The sequence below is a fragment of the Saccostrea cucullata genome, unplaced genomic scaffold (genome assembly GCF_032062105.1).
Source record: "Saccostrea cucullata isolate Sc308-1 unplaced genomic scaffold, CSIRO_AGI_Scuc_v1 ctg141, whole genome shotgun sequence".
NCBI lineage: Eukaryota > Metazoa > Mollusca > Bivalvia > Ostreida > Ostreidae > Saccostrea > Saccostrea cuccullata.
The window spans coordinates 202,501-217,115 of NW_026940735.1; the positions used below are offsets into that span (position 1 = coordinate 202,501).

Sequence of the window (14,615 nt, forward strand, 5' to 3'; positions counted from 1 at the left end):
CGTTTATATTCATTCCGTTCCTTTGAGTAGATTTACAGAATATTAAAATACTTAACAAATTTAATGTTGGTTTGTCCTATCTGGCAATGCAAACGCATGTTGACAATTTAGTAAAAAGATTTAAAAAGAAAACACCAACAGAGGTAAACTGTACTTGTAAAGCAGAGATCTTTTGAGTAAATCGGAAAGGATTTCAGTAATATATAGTTATCGCAACCAAAACTTTACAAGCTAAAGTGACGTAGCGATGCTGCTCCAGGTCGATATATGAGTATTTTTTTTTTAATTATTTCATCGGAACTCTATTTATCCTATAAATTAGGAAATTTGCTCGTTTAAACTGCTTTATTCTTTCTTCGTGAAATGTTGACGAATTTTCATGAATTTATCTCGGTCCTTTGTGGAATAAATTGTCTCAATAATTTACGAACAGACAGTCCTCGTATAGTATTCGTGCGCAATAAATTTAATGCAGCTACCCAATATTATAAGCGTGCAGTATCTTACGGACATGTGAAGGGCCTAAAGGCAGATATAAACAGTGGTCCAACTGATATTTCATTGTAGAACATTTGCTCCGTGAAATCTACATTTAAAGGAGGTTTAACATCCTGCAAAGAGAGATAACTCTAATTTCGACATACACGTATTTTCGATTTCCTTTAAAAATATTCAAAACCAATATTTTCCTTATTATTTCCCCCTATTTTGTTTGAAGAAAAGTACTATCTTTTGTTACAAGAAATTGTCTTAATTAAGACATAAACAATATTACAAAAGTTGCAGAGGATATTCCATTGCCGCAAGACGCGATTTCTTCCCTGTCCATTCTATTTCCACAAACAGAATGGACACAAGTACCCATGGGTTTTAAGTTTTGTGGAAATATTTATGTGTATAGCCCTGTTTTTGAGAATAACCTTCCATACAAAAGAAAAAAAGATACAAGGATTTTTTCTGTTTACTATGGTTAAAAAATAAAAATATGAAACAATGAGAATAAATTAATAATGCAAGTTTTCAATAGACATTGTATAAAATAAAACAAGTACAAAACTGGAATGCTAATTTGAATGACAACAAAAAAATTTTTCTCAGTTCATCATTTTCAGCAACGTATGTGATCAGAAAGAAAGAAAAAACTAATACTATAGCATAAACAAATTAAAAAGGCCTTTTAAAAAAAAAAAAAATCATTTTTCAACTATCGTTGCATTAACGATGTCAATTCCTTTGTAACTGATGGAATTCAAACGTTATAACAGTTGAAGGTTAAAAGTACAAACAAAGATGATTACACAACTGGCAAAAACAATATTAATACTGAACTACATGTAATACTGAACTGGTGTATGTCACTGCGCCGAGACAGAGCGGATCAATGTTTACCAAGCTTAAGCACCAACCACACACTGTAACATTGTGATTCCTTGAAAAGTATGATTTATCTTGATGTCCAAAGCTAGAAATCAGAGACCTATATAAACCAACTCGTCCTGACAGAAGTGTTGGACTAGAACGTTTGTATCCGAAGTCTTGACAAAACAGAAAGTAAGCGCACGTTAACGGGGTGTTGGTTGAACGGGGCGGATTTTACATGTAGCTTTCACAACCCCATTGTCCTTCCACATGCACTTCTTGCAGTCTGCATATAATTCCATTTTTGACCACGAGTGTCGTCCATTGTCCATAAAAGTGTTATCGAGTTTCCACGATTGGCTAGTTTTGGCTCGGGAGGCTTGGGTAGGACGTCCCACCCGCTTGGTGATTTGATCCACCTCCTCTTCCGTCATACTGCTGGGGGACCGCGTCTGGGCGGCGGAGGCTAATTGAGGGGGAAGCTGAGGGTTTCTCTGATAAAACCACGGCGACGTCAGTGCAGGCATACTGTCCTTTTCTGTTTTATATTGAAAGTTCGAATAGTCAGGAATGCTACTCTTATGTAACAATTTCCCTTTTTTGAAAGAACTTGTTGAAACAGTTTCTTATTTTTCAATCCAAGTCTTTGTAAACACGAAAGAATTAATCCAAGATAATATTGGACCACTTGCTACTAGGTGACGATGACGCTTTGAAAACTTTCACCAAATGAGACTAGTACTATTAAATTGTTAATCCTAACCGGCAGGGTTCATCGAATCATTAATAAAGCATTTCTTGGTACGCGTTCAAATACTCGTAATGCATAAAAAACTTTAATCTTGTACCTATCCGATATAATGAACAATAATCTGGAATGGTCTAACAAAGCCGAATACGGAATTAAGATCAACTGAAGGGAGGCTATTGATAATGTCAAAAATCTCTTATATCCGTTTAAAATCACCTTGTATTACTGCCCGTCAGGTTAAATACACAGACAGGTTTACTCCAGGGGAACTAATGTGATGCAATGAAATATCCAATGCCATTTATTATTGCCGACCAATGAATGTAACCACGTGATTTAATGACGTAAGCATGTCATCGCTAGAATTAATAAATGTCAAAAATTTTGGAGGACCAAAAAAATCATAATCCAGATAGTTATTGTTATCTTGTCAGGCGAAGAAAAGAATGCTAGTGTTGGCCAAAAGTGTTAGGATTTTGGATTTAAATATATAGAGTACGAACAGATGGCCATAGTCTGCAGAATTCTCAGGCCTAGAAAATAGAACCATAGTGTCTGGAAACCTCATGCAGTATACACTGAGGATATGAATAAAATATTTGCATTTACTGCACAGTTTAAAAAAATCAATAGATATAAACTATGGATCCCACATGAAAGGGGGTTTTAATTCTTCAAAAGAAAGCAAGGAATGGAAATAACGGTTCCGTAATGTAATTTCTTTTGTATCAAGCGACGAAGGTTCTCCCGCAAAGAAATTACTGAAAATCCATAAATTATTAAAACAATGCATAACTAAAGGTGTAAGGCACAAATAACCCAAGTCAATCAACCTCCATACAAACACTGGGGCGATAAAACCCAGACTTAAACACGATAACATTGAAAAGGATATGTCAACAAGTTTGCGAAACATTAAAAAAAAAAACATAATAATAAAGGAGGACGAGGTCATTCTTATGGTACTCGTATATATATATAGGAAAAATGCCTTTAGTAAGCTCTATGAGCATTGGTATGTCATCCCTTGTGCAAATAATTTATATTTTCAGCGGATGCCTTTTCATTGTATTGTTAATCCTTTGATTTTTGTGTCTCACTCGAGTGACTTATTCAAGTTGAGAATCACTTTAATTGGTATTTTGCATAGCACAAAAGAAATAAATGCTTAACTAAACAGTTCACATTTTCAATCATCAGACCAATTTTATCATATTATAGTCGAAGGGAATTCATGCCATTTTAAGAGAATAATCTTTCTTTTTAAGCCGAGATAAATCATTATGCAGTTTAATATTAAAAGAAATTCACAAAATCTCATCTCTGCACTTGGAGTGTCAAAAAGATAAAACATTTCTTACATACGTGAAAGTATCGTTTTATATTAAGAGTGGCTTGTTGGTTACACGACGAAACGATTAACCATATTAAAACTAAATCAAAGAGTACCTGCTATGCATTTTCTAATAAAGATCACCAAATATATTCACAATAAAAAATATATATATTCAGGCATTTGGAGAAAAATGGATTTTTTAATACTTATTCAGTAGTTTAGTTCTATTTTGTTCAATTCTTATAAAGTACGTAGTGTAGAAATGTTTGTAAAATCAATGTAAGACATTATAGATCACATCTTAATTCATATCATGCCCGGTATATTGTATCTAAGGATAGATGAATGGAGATTGATTTTTTTTAAATTCACAAAAATGAGCTAAACATAGTTTCACGGTTGATAAACTAGGTTTATCGACTGTAAACTATAGTTTACAAACCGTGAACTATGGCACGCCAAATTCACAAAAATGAGATAAACATAGTTTCACAGTCGATAAACTAGGTTTATCGGTTGTAAACTATAGTTTACGGACTGTAAACTATAGTTAACAACGTTAATCTATATTTTACATCTGTTTCATCATTTGATTGCAAAACTATATGATAATACAGTTTCAGATTTGTAAACTATAGTTTACAAACCGTAGTTAACGATCTGATAAATATAGTTTCACGATTTGTGAAACTATGATTAACAACTCTTAACTATAGTTTACGATTGTAAATTATAGTTTACAAACGTGAATCTATGTTTATCAACAAAATCTATTGTTAACGCTTTATTACAGACAGATAAACTTAGATTAGCATTCGTAAACTACATATAAGTTTATCTGTCTGTAATAAAACGTTAACAATAGATTTTGCTGATAAACATAGATTCAGGTTCTGTAAACTAAATTAATTTATCAGATAATCTATGTTTTGCAATCGCAAATGATTGTTTTCAGTGTTAAGTATAGTTTATGGTTCTGAAACATAGTTTATCGCGTTAACTATGGTTTACAGATGTAAAATACTAAGTATAGATATGTATGGCAAGCCAAATTCACAAAAATGAGATAATCATAGTTTCACAATTGATAAACTAGGTTTATCAACTGTAAACTATAGTTTACAAACCGTAAACTATAGTTAACGATTCGTTAAGTATAGTTTTCATCTGTAAAACTATATTTAACGGTTGTTAACTATAGTTTACGAATGTTAATTTAAGTTTATCTGTCTATGGCACGCCAAATTCACAAAAATGAGATAATCATAGTTTCACAATTGATAAACTAGGTTTATCGACTGTAAACTATAGTTTACAAACGGTAAACTATAGTTAAATTCGTTAATTTTTCATCTGTAAAACTATATTTAACGGTTGTTAACTATAATTTACGAATGTTAATTTAAGTTTATCTGTCTGTAATAAAGTGTTAACAATAGATTTTGTTGATAAACATAGATTCACGTTTGTTAACTATAGTTTACAATCGTAAACTATAGTTAACAGTTGTTAATCATAGTTTCACAAATTGTGAAACTATATTTATCAGATCATTAACTATAGTTAACGGTTTGTAAACTATAGTTTACAAATCGTGAAACTGTATTTATCAGATAATCTATGTTTTTGCAATCGCAAATGATAGTTTTCGGTGTTAAGTATAGTCTACGGTTGTGAAACATAGATTATCGCGTTAACTATAGTTTACAGATGTAAAATATAGATTAACGTCATTAACTATAGTTTACAGTCCATAAACTATAGTTTACAACCGATAAACCTAGTTTATCGATTGTGAAACTATGTTTTGCTCATTTTTGTGAATTTGGCGTGCCATATCTGTCGGTAATAAAGCGTTAACAATAGATTTTGTTGATAAACATAGATTCACGTTTGTAAACTATAGTTTACAATTGTAAACTATAGTTAAGAGTTGTTAATCATAGTTTCACAAACTGTGAAACTATATTTATCAGATGGTTAACTATAGTTAACGGTTTGTAAACTATAGTTTACAAATCGTGAAACTGTATTTATCAGATAATCTATGTTTTGCAATTGCAAATGATTGTTTTCGGTTTTAAGTATAGTTTACGGTTGTGAAACATAGATTATCGCGTTAATTATGGTTTACAGATGTGAAATATAGATTAACGTTGTTAACTATAGTTTACGGTTTGTAAACGATAGTTTACGGTTTGTAAACTATAGTTTACAACCGACAAACCTGGTTTATCGAATGTGAAACTATGATTATCTCATTTTTGTGAATTTGGCGTGCCATATATAGATAAATATGGCACGCCAAATTCACAAAAATGAGCTAAACCTAGTTTCACAATTGATAAACTAGGTTTATCGACTGTAAACTATAGTTTACAAACCTTGAACTATAGTTTACAATTCGTTAAATATAGTTTTCATCTGTAAAACTATATTTAAAGGTTGTTAACTATAGTTTACGAATGCTAATCTAAGTTTATCTGTCTGTAATAAAACGTTAACAATAGATTTTGTTGATAAACATAGATTCACGTGTGTAAATTATAATTTACAATCGTAAACTATAGTTAAGAGTGGTTAATCATAGTTTACAAACTGTGAAACTATATTTATCAGATGGTTAACTATGTTTTTCGCAAATGATTGTTTTCGATGTAAAGTATAGTTTACGGTTGTGAAATATAGATTATCGCGATAATCTATGTTTTGCAAATGCAAATGATTGTTTTCGCTGTTAAGTATAGTTTACGGCAAACTTGTGAAACATAGATTATCGACAGTTAACTATGGTTTACATTTTTGTGATTTTGAAATGTAGATTAACGTTGTTAACTATAGTTTACAGTGTGTAAACTATAGTTTACAACCGATAAACCTACCTGTAGTTTATCGACTGTGAAACTGTGTTTGATTATGAGCCGAAGGCTCAAGTGAGCTTTTCTGATCAAAATTTGTGAATTTCGTTGTCGTTGTTGTTGCCGTATATAAACTATTCATATTTTCATCTTCTTCTCAAGAACCACTGGGCCAATTTCAACCAAACTTGGCACAAAGTATCCTTGGGTGAAGGGGATTCAAGTTTGTTCAAATGAAGGGCCACGCCCTTTTCCAAGGGGAGATAATCATGAATTTGTTAAAAATTAATGGCATTTTAAAAAAATCTTCTTCTCCAGAACCGCTGGGCCAGGAAAGATGAAACTCATGTGGAAGCATTAGTTAGATTCAAGTTTGTTGAATCATACCCCCGGGGCAAGGGTGGGGCCAAAATTACAATTCAAGTTTTACATAGGAATACATAGGAAAAATCTTTAAAAATCTTCTTCTCCAGTACCATTGGGCAAAAGATGAAATCATTTAACGTAGTGTAGTTCAAGTTTATTCAAATCATGACCCCCGAGGGTAGGGTGGGGCCAAAATGGCCAATCAAACTTTTACAAAGGAATGTAAAGGAATAATCTTTAAAAATCTTCTTCTCCAGTACCATAAAATCATGTTAACAATAGGTATTTTCAAGTTTAATCAAACATAGCAATTCACAAGTTTTACAAAGGAATGTAAAGGAATAATCTTTAAAAATCTTCTTCATAAGATCTATAGGAACAGGTAAGATGAGACTCATGTGGAATCATCCTCAGGTAGTGTAGATTCAAGTTTATTTAAATCATGACCCCTAGGGCTTGGATGGGGCATAAATGGCTGACCAAAGTTTTACATAGGAATATATAGGAAAAAACTTTAAAAATCTACTTCTCAAGAACCTTTGGGCCAGGAAAGACGAAACTTATGTGGAATCATCTTCAGTTAGTGTAGATTCAAGCTTGTTCAAATCATTACGGTTGTGAAATATTTTATCTTTAAAAATCATCTTTAACCACTGGGCCAGGAAAGATTACAAATGTAAAATATAGGTAGTGTAGATTCAAGTTTGTTCAAATCATGACCCCAGGTTTAAAGGTGGGGCCAAAATGGCCGCAAGTTTTACTGAATATATAGGAAAAATCTTTAAAAATCTTCTTCTCCAGAACCACTGGGCCAGGAAAGATGAAACTCATGTGGAATCATCCTCAGGTATTTAGATTCAAGTTTTTTGTGATTTTGGCAAAATGGTGCAAGTTTTACATAGGGATATATAGGGAAACCTTTTAAATCTTCTTTTCAAGTACTTCAAAGCTATGATTAGTGATATTTATATGGAATCATCCTCAGGTAGTGTAGATTCTAGTTTGTTCAAATGATGAACGCCTGGAGGAGGGGGGGGGGTGGAGTAAATTCAAGCCTGATGTGCTCAGGTGAGCGCTGTAGCCCCTGGGCCTCTTGTTGTGAATTTGGCGTACCATACAAATTTTTACAAGAACGTGCATTCTAAGACTTAAAAAATCTTACGATTAATTTCAATTTCAAGCTTAGTTTTGATACTTTTTTCAAAGTTATATGCATGTAATAATTTTAAAAGTTGTCCTTCTTTGCTGAGGAATGGATATTCTTAATCTTGTCTATCGTGTCATTCGGACTTTGTTAAACAGCTACTTTTCTTGAGTGTTAGGAACGATATCACAAAACCTTGAAATTGTGAAGATGATGTCGTAATAGGCAGTTTTCACTGTGTCACCCCAAGCATTAATTATCACTATCTTTTTTTCATCAGGACTATACTTTTTCTAATATCCGCACAAATCTACGCTATGTTACAACACACTTTGAAAAATTACGCACTCTGAAAAAAAATTTCAAAAGTGCTTAATTTTTTCAAAGTGCATTGCCACAACTCTACGACGATCAGATCTCGTGGTCTTTAACAGAACAGTGTCCCAGGCTGTTGGATGCGTTCTACTTCCACCGGGAAAAGTTCTACTGAGTACACAACAACGGTCACAATATCAAGAATTTTAAGATTCTTTTTTAAAATACCAAATGCTAAGTGGTACATGAACAAAGTACCTGGTAGAGGCTTGTCGGTCACGACGTCATCAAAGAAAGGATGCTTAGGATGACCAATATGCTTTATTTGCTTCAAGTAGTAGACGGATAAGGAAGTAAATGGTCTCTGAACATTTGTTTGAAAACTGAACATGTGGTTAAGAGCCTCGCAAGTCCTAATTTCAGAAGAAAAAAAAACCTATTCGTATAACTACATTTCACAGCAGCTTTCAATTCCATTTTTTAAAGTGACAGAATGAAAATAAAACAATACCAGTAAAGATTATTTTGATAGACCAAACTTTTTTTTCCTCGGACATTTAACTAACAAGGCATTTCAACTCGGACACAAGTATTACGCACGGTCCAGCTACTGATACTATATTCTAAATTCTTTACATGCAACTCCGTAGCAAAAGGGAAAGTGAAATGAAAATTGTTTGAAAACAATTTTAATAAAACTCATTAAAACATGAGTAAAACAAATGACTATAACTGATGCTTTCTCATTATACTGTGTCTGTATCTTTAAGAAGCATACGCATTTCTTTGCTGTTAATAACCTTACAAAATCTTGTTATGTTGAAAATATAAGAACTTGTGTGATTTTAATTCTTTATTGACAGTTACGTGCAGACATATTAACGAAAGAAAAACATTCCAAATCAATCATGAATGAGTATAAAGAATCTTTTGCATTTGGTACAGTTTCCAATATCTGTACAATGTCATACATTGCAGTAATACTATTAAAGTATTAGTAATCTAAGTAAGTGCGTGGTATGTGAAAATAAAAAAACAAAACAAAAAAAACATAAACCAAAAATAGCAAACAAGCCCTAAGATTTGCGTAAAAGGATTCCAGTAAATGTAGATTGATAAGAATTTCCGATTGAGTTGGTGCCCCCATACACATGCTCTGAACCACCATATAGCTGTATCCAAACATGGTCCTCTTTTGTGACGTTGACAATAACCATCGCTGAGGCGGAATCTGATCCACCCGGGTGAGGAATAAGATTGGAAGCACGAGGAGTGCTGAGTGGAGAAGGGACTACCAGCAGTGGCAATGGTCCAGTGGAACAAGTACACACCTGTCTCTGGTGCAATGAAGATCCCGTCCTCTGTGTGGTAGTGGTCCCCAAGGTTAATATAAGTCTTGTCGAATCGGATGGTGACTTTGGTACTAATGCTGCCTTCGCCAAAAGACTTATATGCAGAAAATAACACAGGCGTCAACTGGCTGTTCAGGATACCTAAAGAAAGAAAACAAGGTCGTCATTTTTAAATACTAGTAATAACCTATCAGCATTGTAAATCTTTTATAATATCCTCCTTTTTTAGCAAACATGAAACTTTCACACAAATTGTTCCGATGAAAATAGTTCCATCATTAATAAGCAGATACAACTGTTTTTGAAATAAATGATAAGAATAATGTTGTGTACCAGATCTAAGCGAAGAACATTTAAAATTAATGTAAATTTTTCCTCCAAAGATCACTTTCCGCGCCTAAATGCAAATAAAAAATGTTAATATTCCTACGCTGGTTTCCAGATTGGTCAAGCGGTCCCTCCTCAGCTTCATATTCGGCCTTTAACATGTTTGAATAGACAAAGAAACAAGGAAAGGTAAAGCTTCGGAACATTTTGACATTTTTTCATCCTGTTCTATGGAATTGATTATACTATATCAACAACTGTAGTAAAATCATGTTAATTGTTCGTTAATCATCATATAGTTTCCTCTCAAGAAAAAAAGTCATTCTATGTGTGTCACATCCTGATATTAAATGACGGACTATTAAATTTTATGGGAAGATCCTGAGCGTATAGATTCCTGTCTCTCGTGTGTAAACAAATTACACATTGGGAGAGTACCTTTGTAAAATGTGTAACAAAAAAGAACTGGCCGGGGATTTTAAACTGACAATCGTTTAATTTTTATTAATCAGAATTTGTATTGACTGTGACCTATATCTAATTAAAAAAAAAAGTTTTCTGCCATCGTAATATTCTCTGTTAAGCGAAGAGAGTCTAAAACATTTTTGACAACTCCATCGCATTAAGTGTGTAGACCAAGGCTAACTGGACTTGGGGACATAGGTATGTGTACTGTTTATTATTGAATTTGACATGTTTTAAGCCAGTAATGCTATATGGCATTCACAAATTTACACAAGTTCTATAACTAGACAGTGCAGTTTTATTTTCATAAAAGTTATTAAACACTCTTAAACATATTAAATCTAAAAGTCGAATATCTTTGGATATGGGGTCCAACCCAAATCTAAAAAGGCTTAAAATTGCCTATCAAAAAATACTAAATGTTTAATAACCTATCAGCATTGTAAATCTTTTATAATATAATACCCTCCTTTTTTAGCAAACATGAAACTTTCGAAATAGCATTGCCTGTGGAACTCTATGACGGTCACTCACTGCAGAGCGAACTGTTTTTAAGAAATAAATAGTTTTTTCTACCACCTAGAAAAAAGTGTCCATAAAATCATAATTTTGAGAGAACATTTAGATTGTTAATTTAATTTCTAGGAGCAGAGAAGAAGATTTTCAAAGTCAGTAGCTGTCCCAGCACGCGCTCTGTAGCCAGCAGACGACGTTCTATCGAGGTTTCCAGATTGGTCAAGCGCTCTTCTATACTGGTCATATTAGTTTACCTTTCAGGAGGGTCGTCAGTTCAGCAGAAGAGACAATAGAAACAAGGAAAGGTAAAGCGATCGCGAACATTTTGGAAGTTGGCATGTTTTAGCCCTCCTGTTCTATGAAGGTTAGGAGATAGAGATCACCACTTTATATACTGATATATTCCTCAACAACTTCCGTCACGTCCCCTCATCTACTTCTATCTCAAATACAAAGTTCAATCTACTTTATGAATTGAAATCACATCCTGATTTCTGATTTTTGGACAAGTAGGAGGAGACTATTAAATTTTAAAGAAATCATGTAATTTAAAACTATATATAACATTTTTAGCCCCATCCTAACACCAGAAAGACCCTGGGGCCGTAATATTCACAATTTTTGTCCTGTCTCTCTGTCTGTTTGTCTTTTTATCTGTTTGTCTGCAAACTTTAACCTTTGCCATAACTTTTGAACCATGAATAAAAGAGACTTCATATTTTGTATGCATACTCCACTAATTAAGCTCTTTCAAATGACACCCAGGTCAATGACCTTGTGACCTTGACTGTGACCTATATGCTAAACCCAGAAATGTCCAAACGGGACAAAATGCCCCCCACTGGGTTTTTCAGAAGTGCTAAATCATGAAATATTTTATGGATCTAAGAAGAAAGAGAGAAATGCTAACAAACATTTTTAGTGCAAATGTAATTGCTCATTATATTTTTATAAATGAAACGAAGGCGCAGCCTAATAAAAAAAAATTAGACTAAATATACGGACCAGACACGAATTATGAACTTTTTCTGTCAGTGACCTTGAACTTGCATAAATTTCCTTGGTTCAAAGTCATGACACAACCTCAAGGACATAAGCAATGTTTGTGTCATGACACAACCTCAAGGTCATAAGCAATGTTTGTGTGAAGTAGTAGATTCAAGTTTTTCCATAATAAAGATATGGACCGGACACAAATTATAAAATTTTTCTTCCAGTGACCTTAAACTTACCCAAATGACCTTGACCCAAAGTCCTGACACATCCCTAGCTAGTGACCAATCTATCTGTGAAATGAGAACTTACCAATTTTATCCATAAGAAAGATATGGACCTGACACGAATTATGACATTTTTCTTCCAGTGACCTTGAACTTCCCCAAATGACCTTGACCCAAGGTCATGACATATCCTTAGGTCAGGAGGAATCTTTGTGTTAAATAAGAACCTATCAAGTTTATCCATAAGAGAGATATGGACCGGACAGAAATTATGAAATTTTTCTTCCAGTGACTTTGAACTCCCCCAAATGACCTTGGTTCAAGGTCATGACACACCCTTAGGTTATGAGCAATCTTTGTGTGAAATTAGAATCTACCAAGTTTATCCATAAGAAAGATATGGACCGGACACGAATTATGAATTTTTTCTTCCAGTGACCTTGAACTTCCTCGAATGACCTTGGGTCAAGGTCATGAAATACCCTTAGGTCATGGGCAATCTTGTGTGGAGTAGTAGATTCTAATGTTCCTCCGTAAGAAAGATATGGACCAGACACGTTTGCACAGACAGACAGCTATAGTCTGTCCCACGACCGGAACGTCACTATTTTTTGCAAAATATCTCAAAATAAATAAATAAATACCTTGGACTTCAACCTATGTCCGATTGGTAGATTGATTTCTTTCCAAACTTCCTGCATTTATCCAAACCCTCGAGGTCAACCAGTGTAAACACACGGCGGCAAATTCAAAGTCTACGGGGATTTAACATGGTAAACTCGTCCATTAGCGTCTAAATTACGGGCGGACGGACGGTCGGTCGGACGGACGGACAAGGTGATTCCTATATAACCCCCCCCCCCCAAACTTCGTTTGCGGGTGGTATAAATAGTTTTTTCTGCAAACTTTCACCTTCGCCATAACTTTTGAACCATAAATGATAGAGACTTCATATTTGGTATGCATACACCACTGATTAAGCTCTTTTAAATGACACCAAGGTCAATGACCTTGTGACCTTGACTGTGACCTATACGCTAAATATAGCTTTTTGTCGGCAAATTTTAACCTTCGTCATAACTTTTGAACGAAGAAAGGTAGTGACTTAATATTTGGCATGCCTGCTCCACTAATTAAGCCCTTTCACAACACACCAACGCAAATGACCTTGTGACCTTGACTGTGTCCTACATGCTAAAAATAGCTTTTTTGAACCTTCACCATAACTTTTGAACCATGAGAGATAGAGACTTCATATTTGGTATGCATACTTCATTAATCATGTTCTTTCAAATGACATCAAGATCTATGACCTTGTGACCTTGACTGTGACCTATATGCTAAAAATACGGGGTTTTTTTTAACTTTGTTGCCGCCGGGCGCATAGTGTTTCACAAAAACATCTTGTTTCATCTAAATTTCATTTTATTTCACAATGAATAGTAAATATAAGGAATCACTGTCTAGTTTGTTGGGTATTTCGGGGACATCAACAATAGTTGGAAACGTGGGATAATTTACGCATAATAGGCTTTGCCATTATGCCACGTTTCAAACTATCGTTGGTGCCCTGGCAAACCCAACAAACTAAACAGTGCTTCCTTAAATACCCATAAAGCTCCTTTTATTTCTTTTTTATAAGTCTTACATACACACCATCTGTGTAAAGGAATCATTAACAAGAGCCCCAGTGCCACTCGCTCACACGAGCATTTGGCTTGGAGTTATGCGTTTTTATTTTATAAATGGTATCAACCTAAAAGGGGAAGGGGGGGGGGATTTGAACAAACCTGAATCTACACTAACTGAGGATGCATTCATATTTCTTTAACATATCACAGCTTCAGGAGATTATTATAGATATTTAATGTTTTTAAAGATACATGTATTTAAAGATGTTTTGTCTGGCTATTCAGCAATAGTAGTCAATGACTCATTTCTAGTACATGTTTACAATACTAGTGTTAAAAATACGCACTGAGCTCAAGTTCGACAACAAGGAAGAGCTAAGTACTCGTATGTTAAAGACACGTCATTAGTCCATCGGGTTTTTTCTCTGTTGAATGAGTTATTTCCTGAAAACAACTACCCTGTAGATGAATGTGTTTACGGAAGATAATATTTGAAATAGAGTACCAAATCTGTGCACATGTCAAAATCAGTTTAGGCCTAACTGAAATTCAACAGTAGGAAATATAAGTACTTGCGAGTACCAAACAGTTCAAAACTCAGAAATGTAGGATCATTTTCGAAAAGGAAAGGGGCAGAGAAAATCGAATTAATGAACCTGTTAAAAAAATAACAAGAGGCCCATGGGCCACATCGCTCACCTGAGTCACTTGGGTGATGCAGATCTTTACCAGATTCCCCCTCTTGCTATACCTATCATGCCCAACAACCCCCTTCCCTTTTTTATTTTAAAACTTTAGAATCTCACTACCAAGGATGCTTCCACATAAGTTTCAGCTTTCCTGGCCCAGTGGTTCTTGAGAAGAAGATTTTTAAAGATTTGTTCTATATTTTTCTATGTAAAACTTGGAATTCCCTATTGTGGCCCCGCCCACCCCCAGGGGTTATGATTTTTACAATTTAATATCTACACTACC

General features: G+C 34.2%; 3 protein-coding genes across 3 annotated transcripts in view; 1 reads left to right on the top strand and 2 right to left on the bottom strand.

Annotated features, from left to right (window-relative positions):
• LOC134256091 (glyoxylate reductase/hydroxypyruvate reductase-like) overlaps window positions 1-64 on the top strand; it is a 14,684-nt gene extending 14,620 nt beyond the window's left edge. Inside the window, exon 3 of the mRNA XM_062738697.1 lies at window positions 1-64. This exon is cut by the window's left edge and continues 635 nt beyond it. The gene's annotated coding sequence lies outside the window, so the exon portion shown is untranslated.
• Window positions 65-1,184: 1,120 nt separating this feature from the next.
• Window positions 1,185-3,212, bottom strand: LOC134256080 (uncharacterized). Its single transcript, XM_062738681.1, has one exon. The coding sequence runs from the start codon at window positions 1,884-1,886 to the stop codon at window positions 1,563-1,565; it is 324 nt and encodes a 107-aa protein (XP_062594665.1). The 5' UTR covers window positions 1,887-3,212; the 3' UTR covers window positions 1,185-1,562.
• A 5,659-nt stretch (window positions 3,213-8,871) lies between these two features.
• On the bottom strand, window positions 8,872-9,969 carry LOC134256121 (multimerin-2-like). Its single transcript, XM_062738730.1, is given in 3 exon segments — window positions 8,872-9,404; window positions 9,406-9,622; window positions 9,912-9,969. Coding segments are annotated over 3 exon segments (474 nt in total). The 3' UTR covers window positions 8,872-9,205.
• Window positions 9,970-14,615: the final 4,646 nt, after the last annotated feature.

Coding starts and splice junctions, on each gene's coding strand:
- LOC134256080 (XM_062738681.1), bottom strand. CDS start 1,886: ATGCCTGCACTGACGTCGCCGTGGTTTTATCAGAGAAACCCTCAGCTT.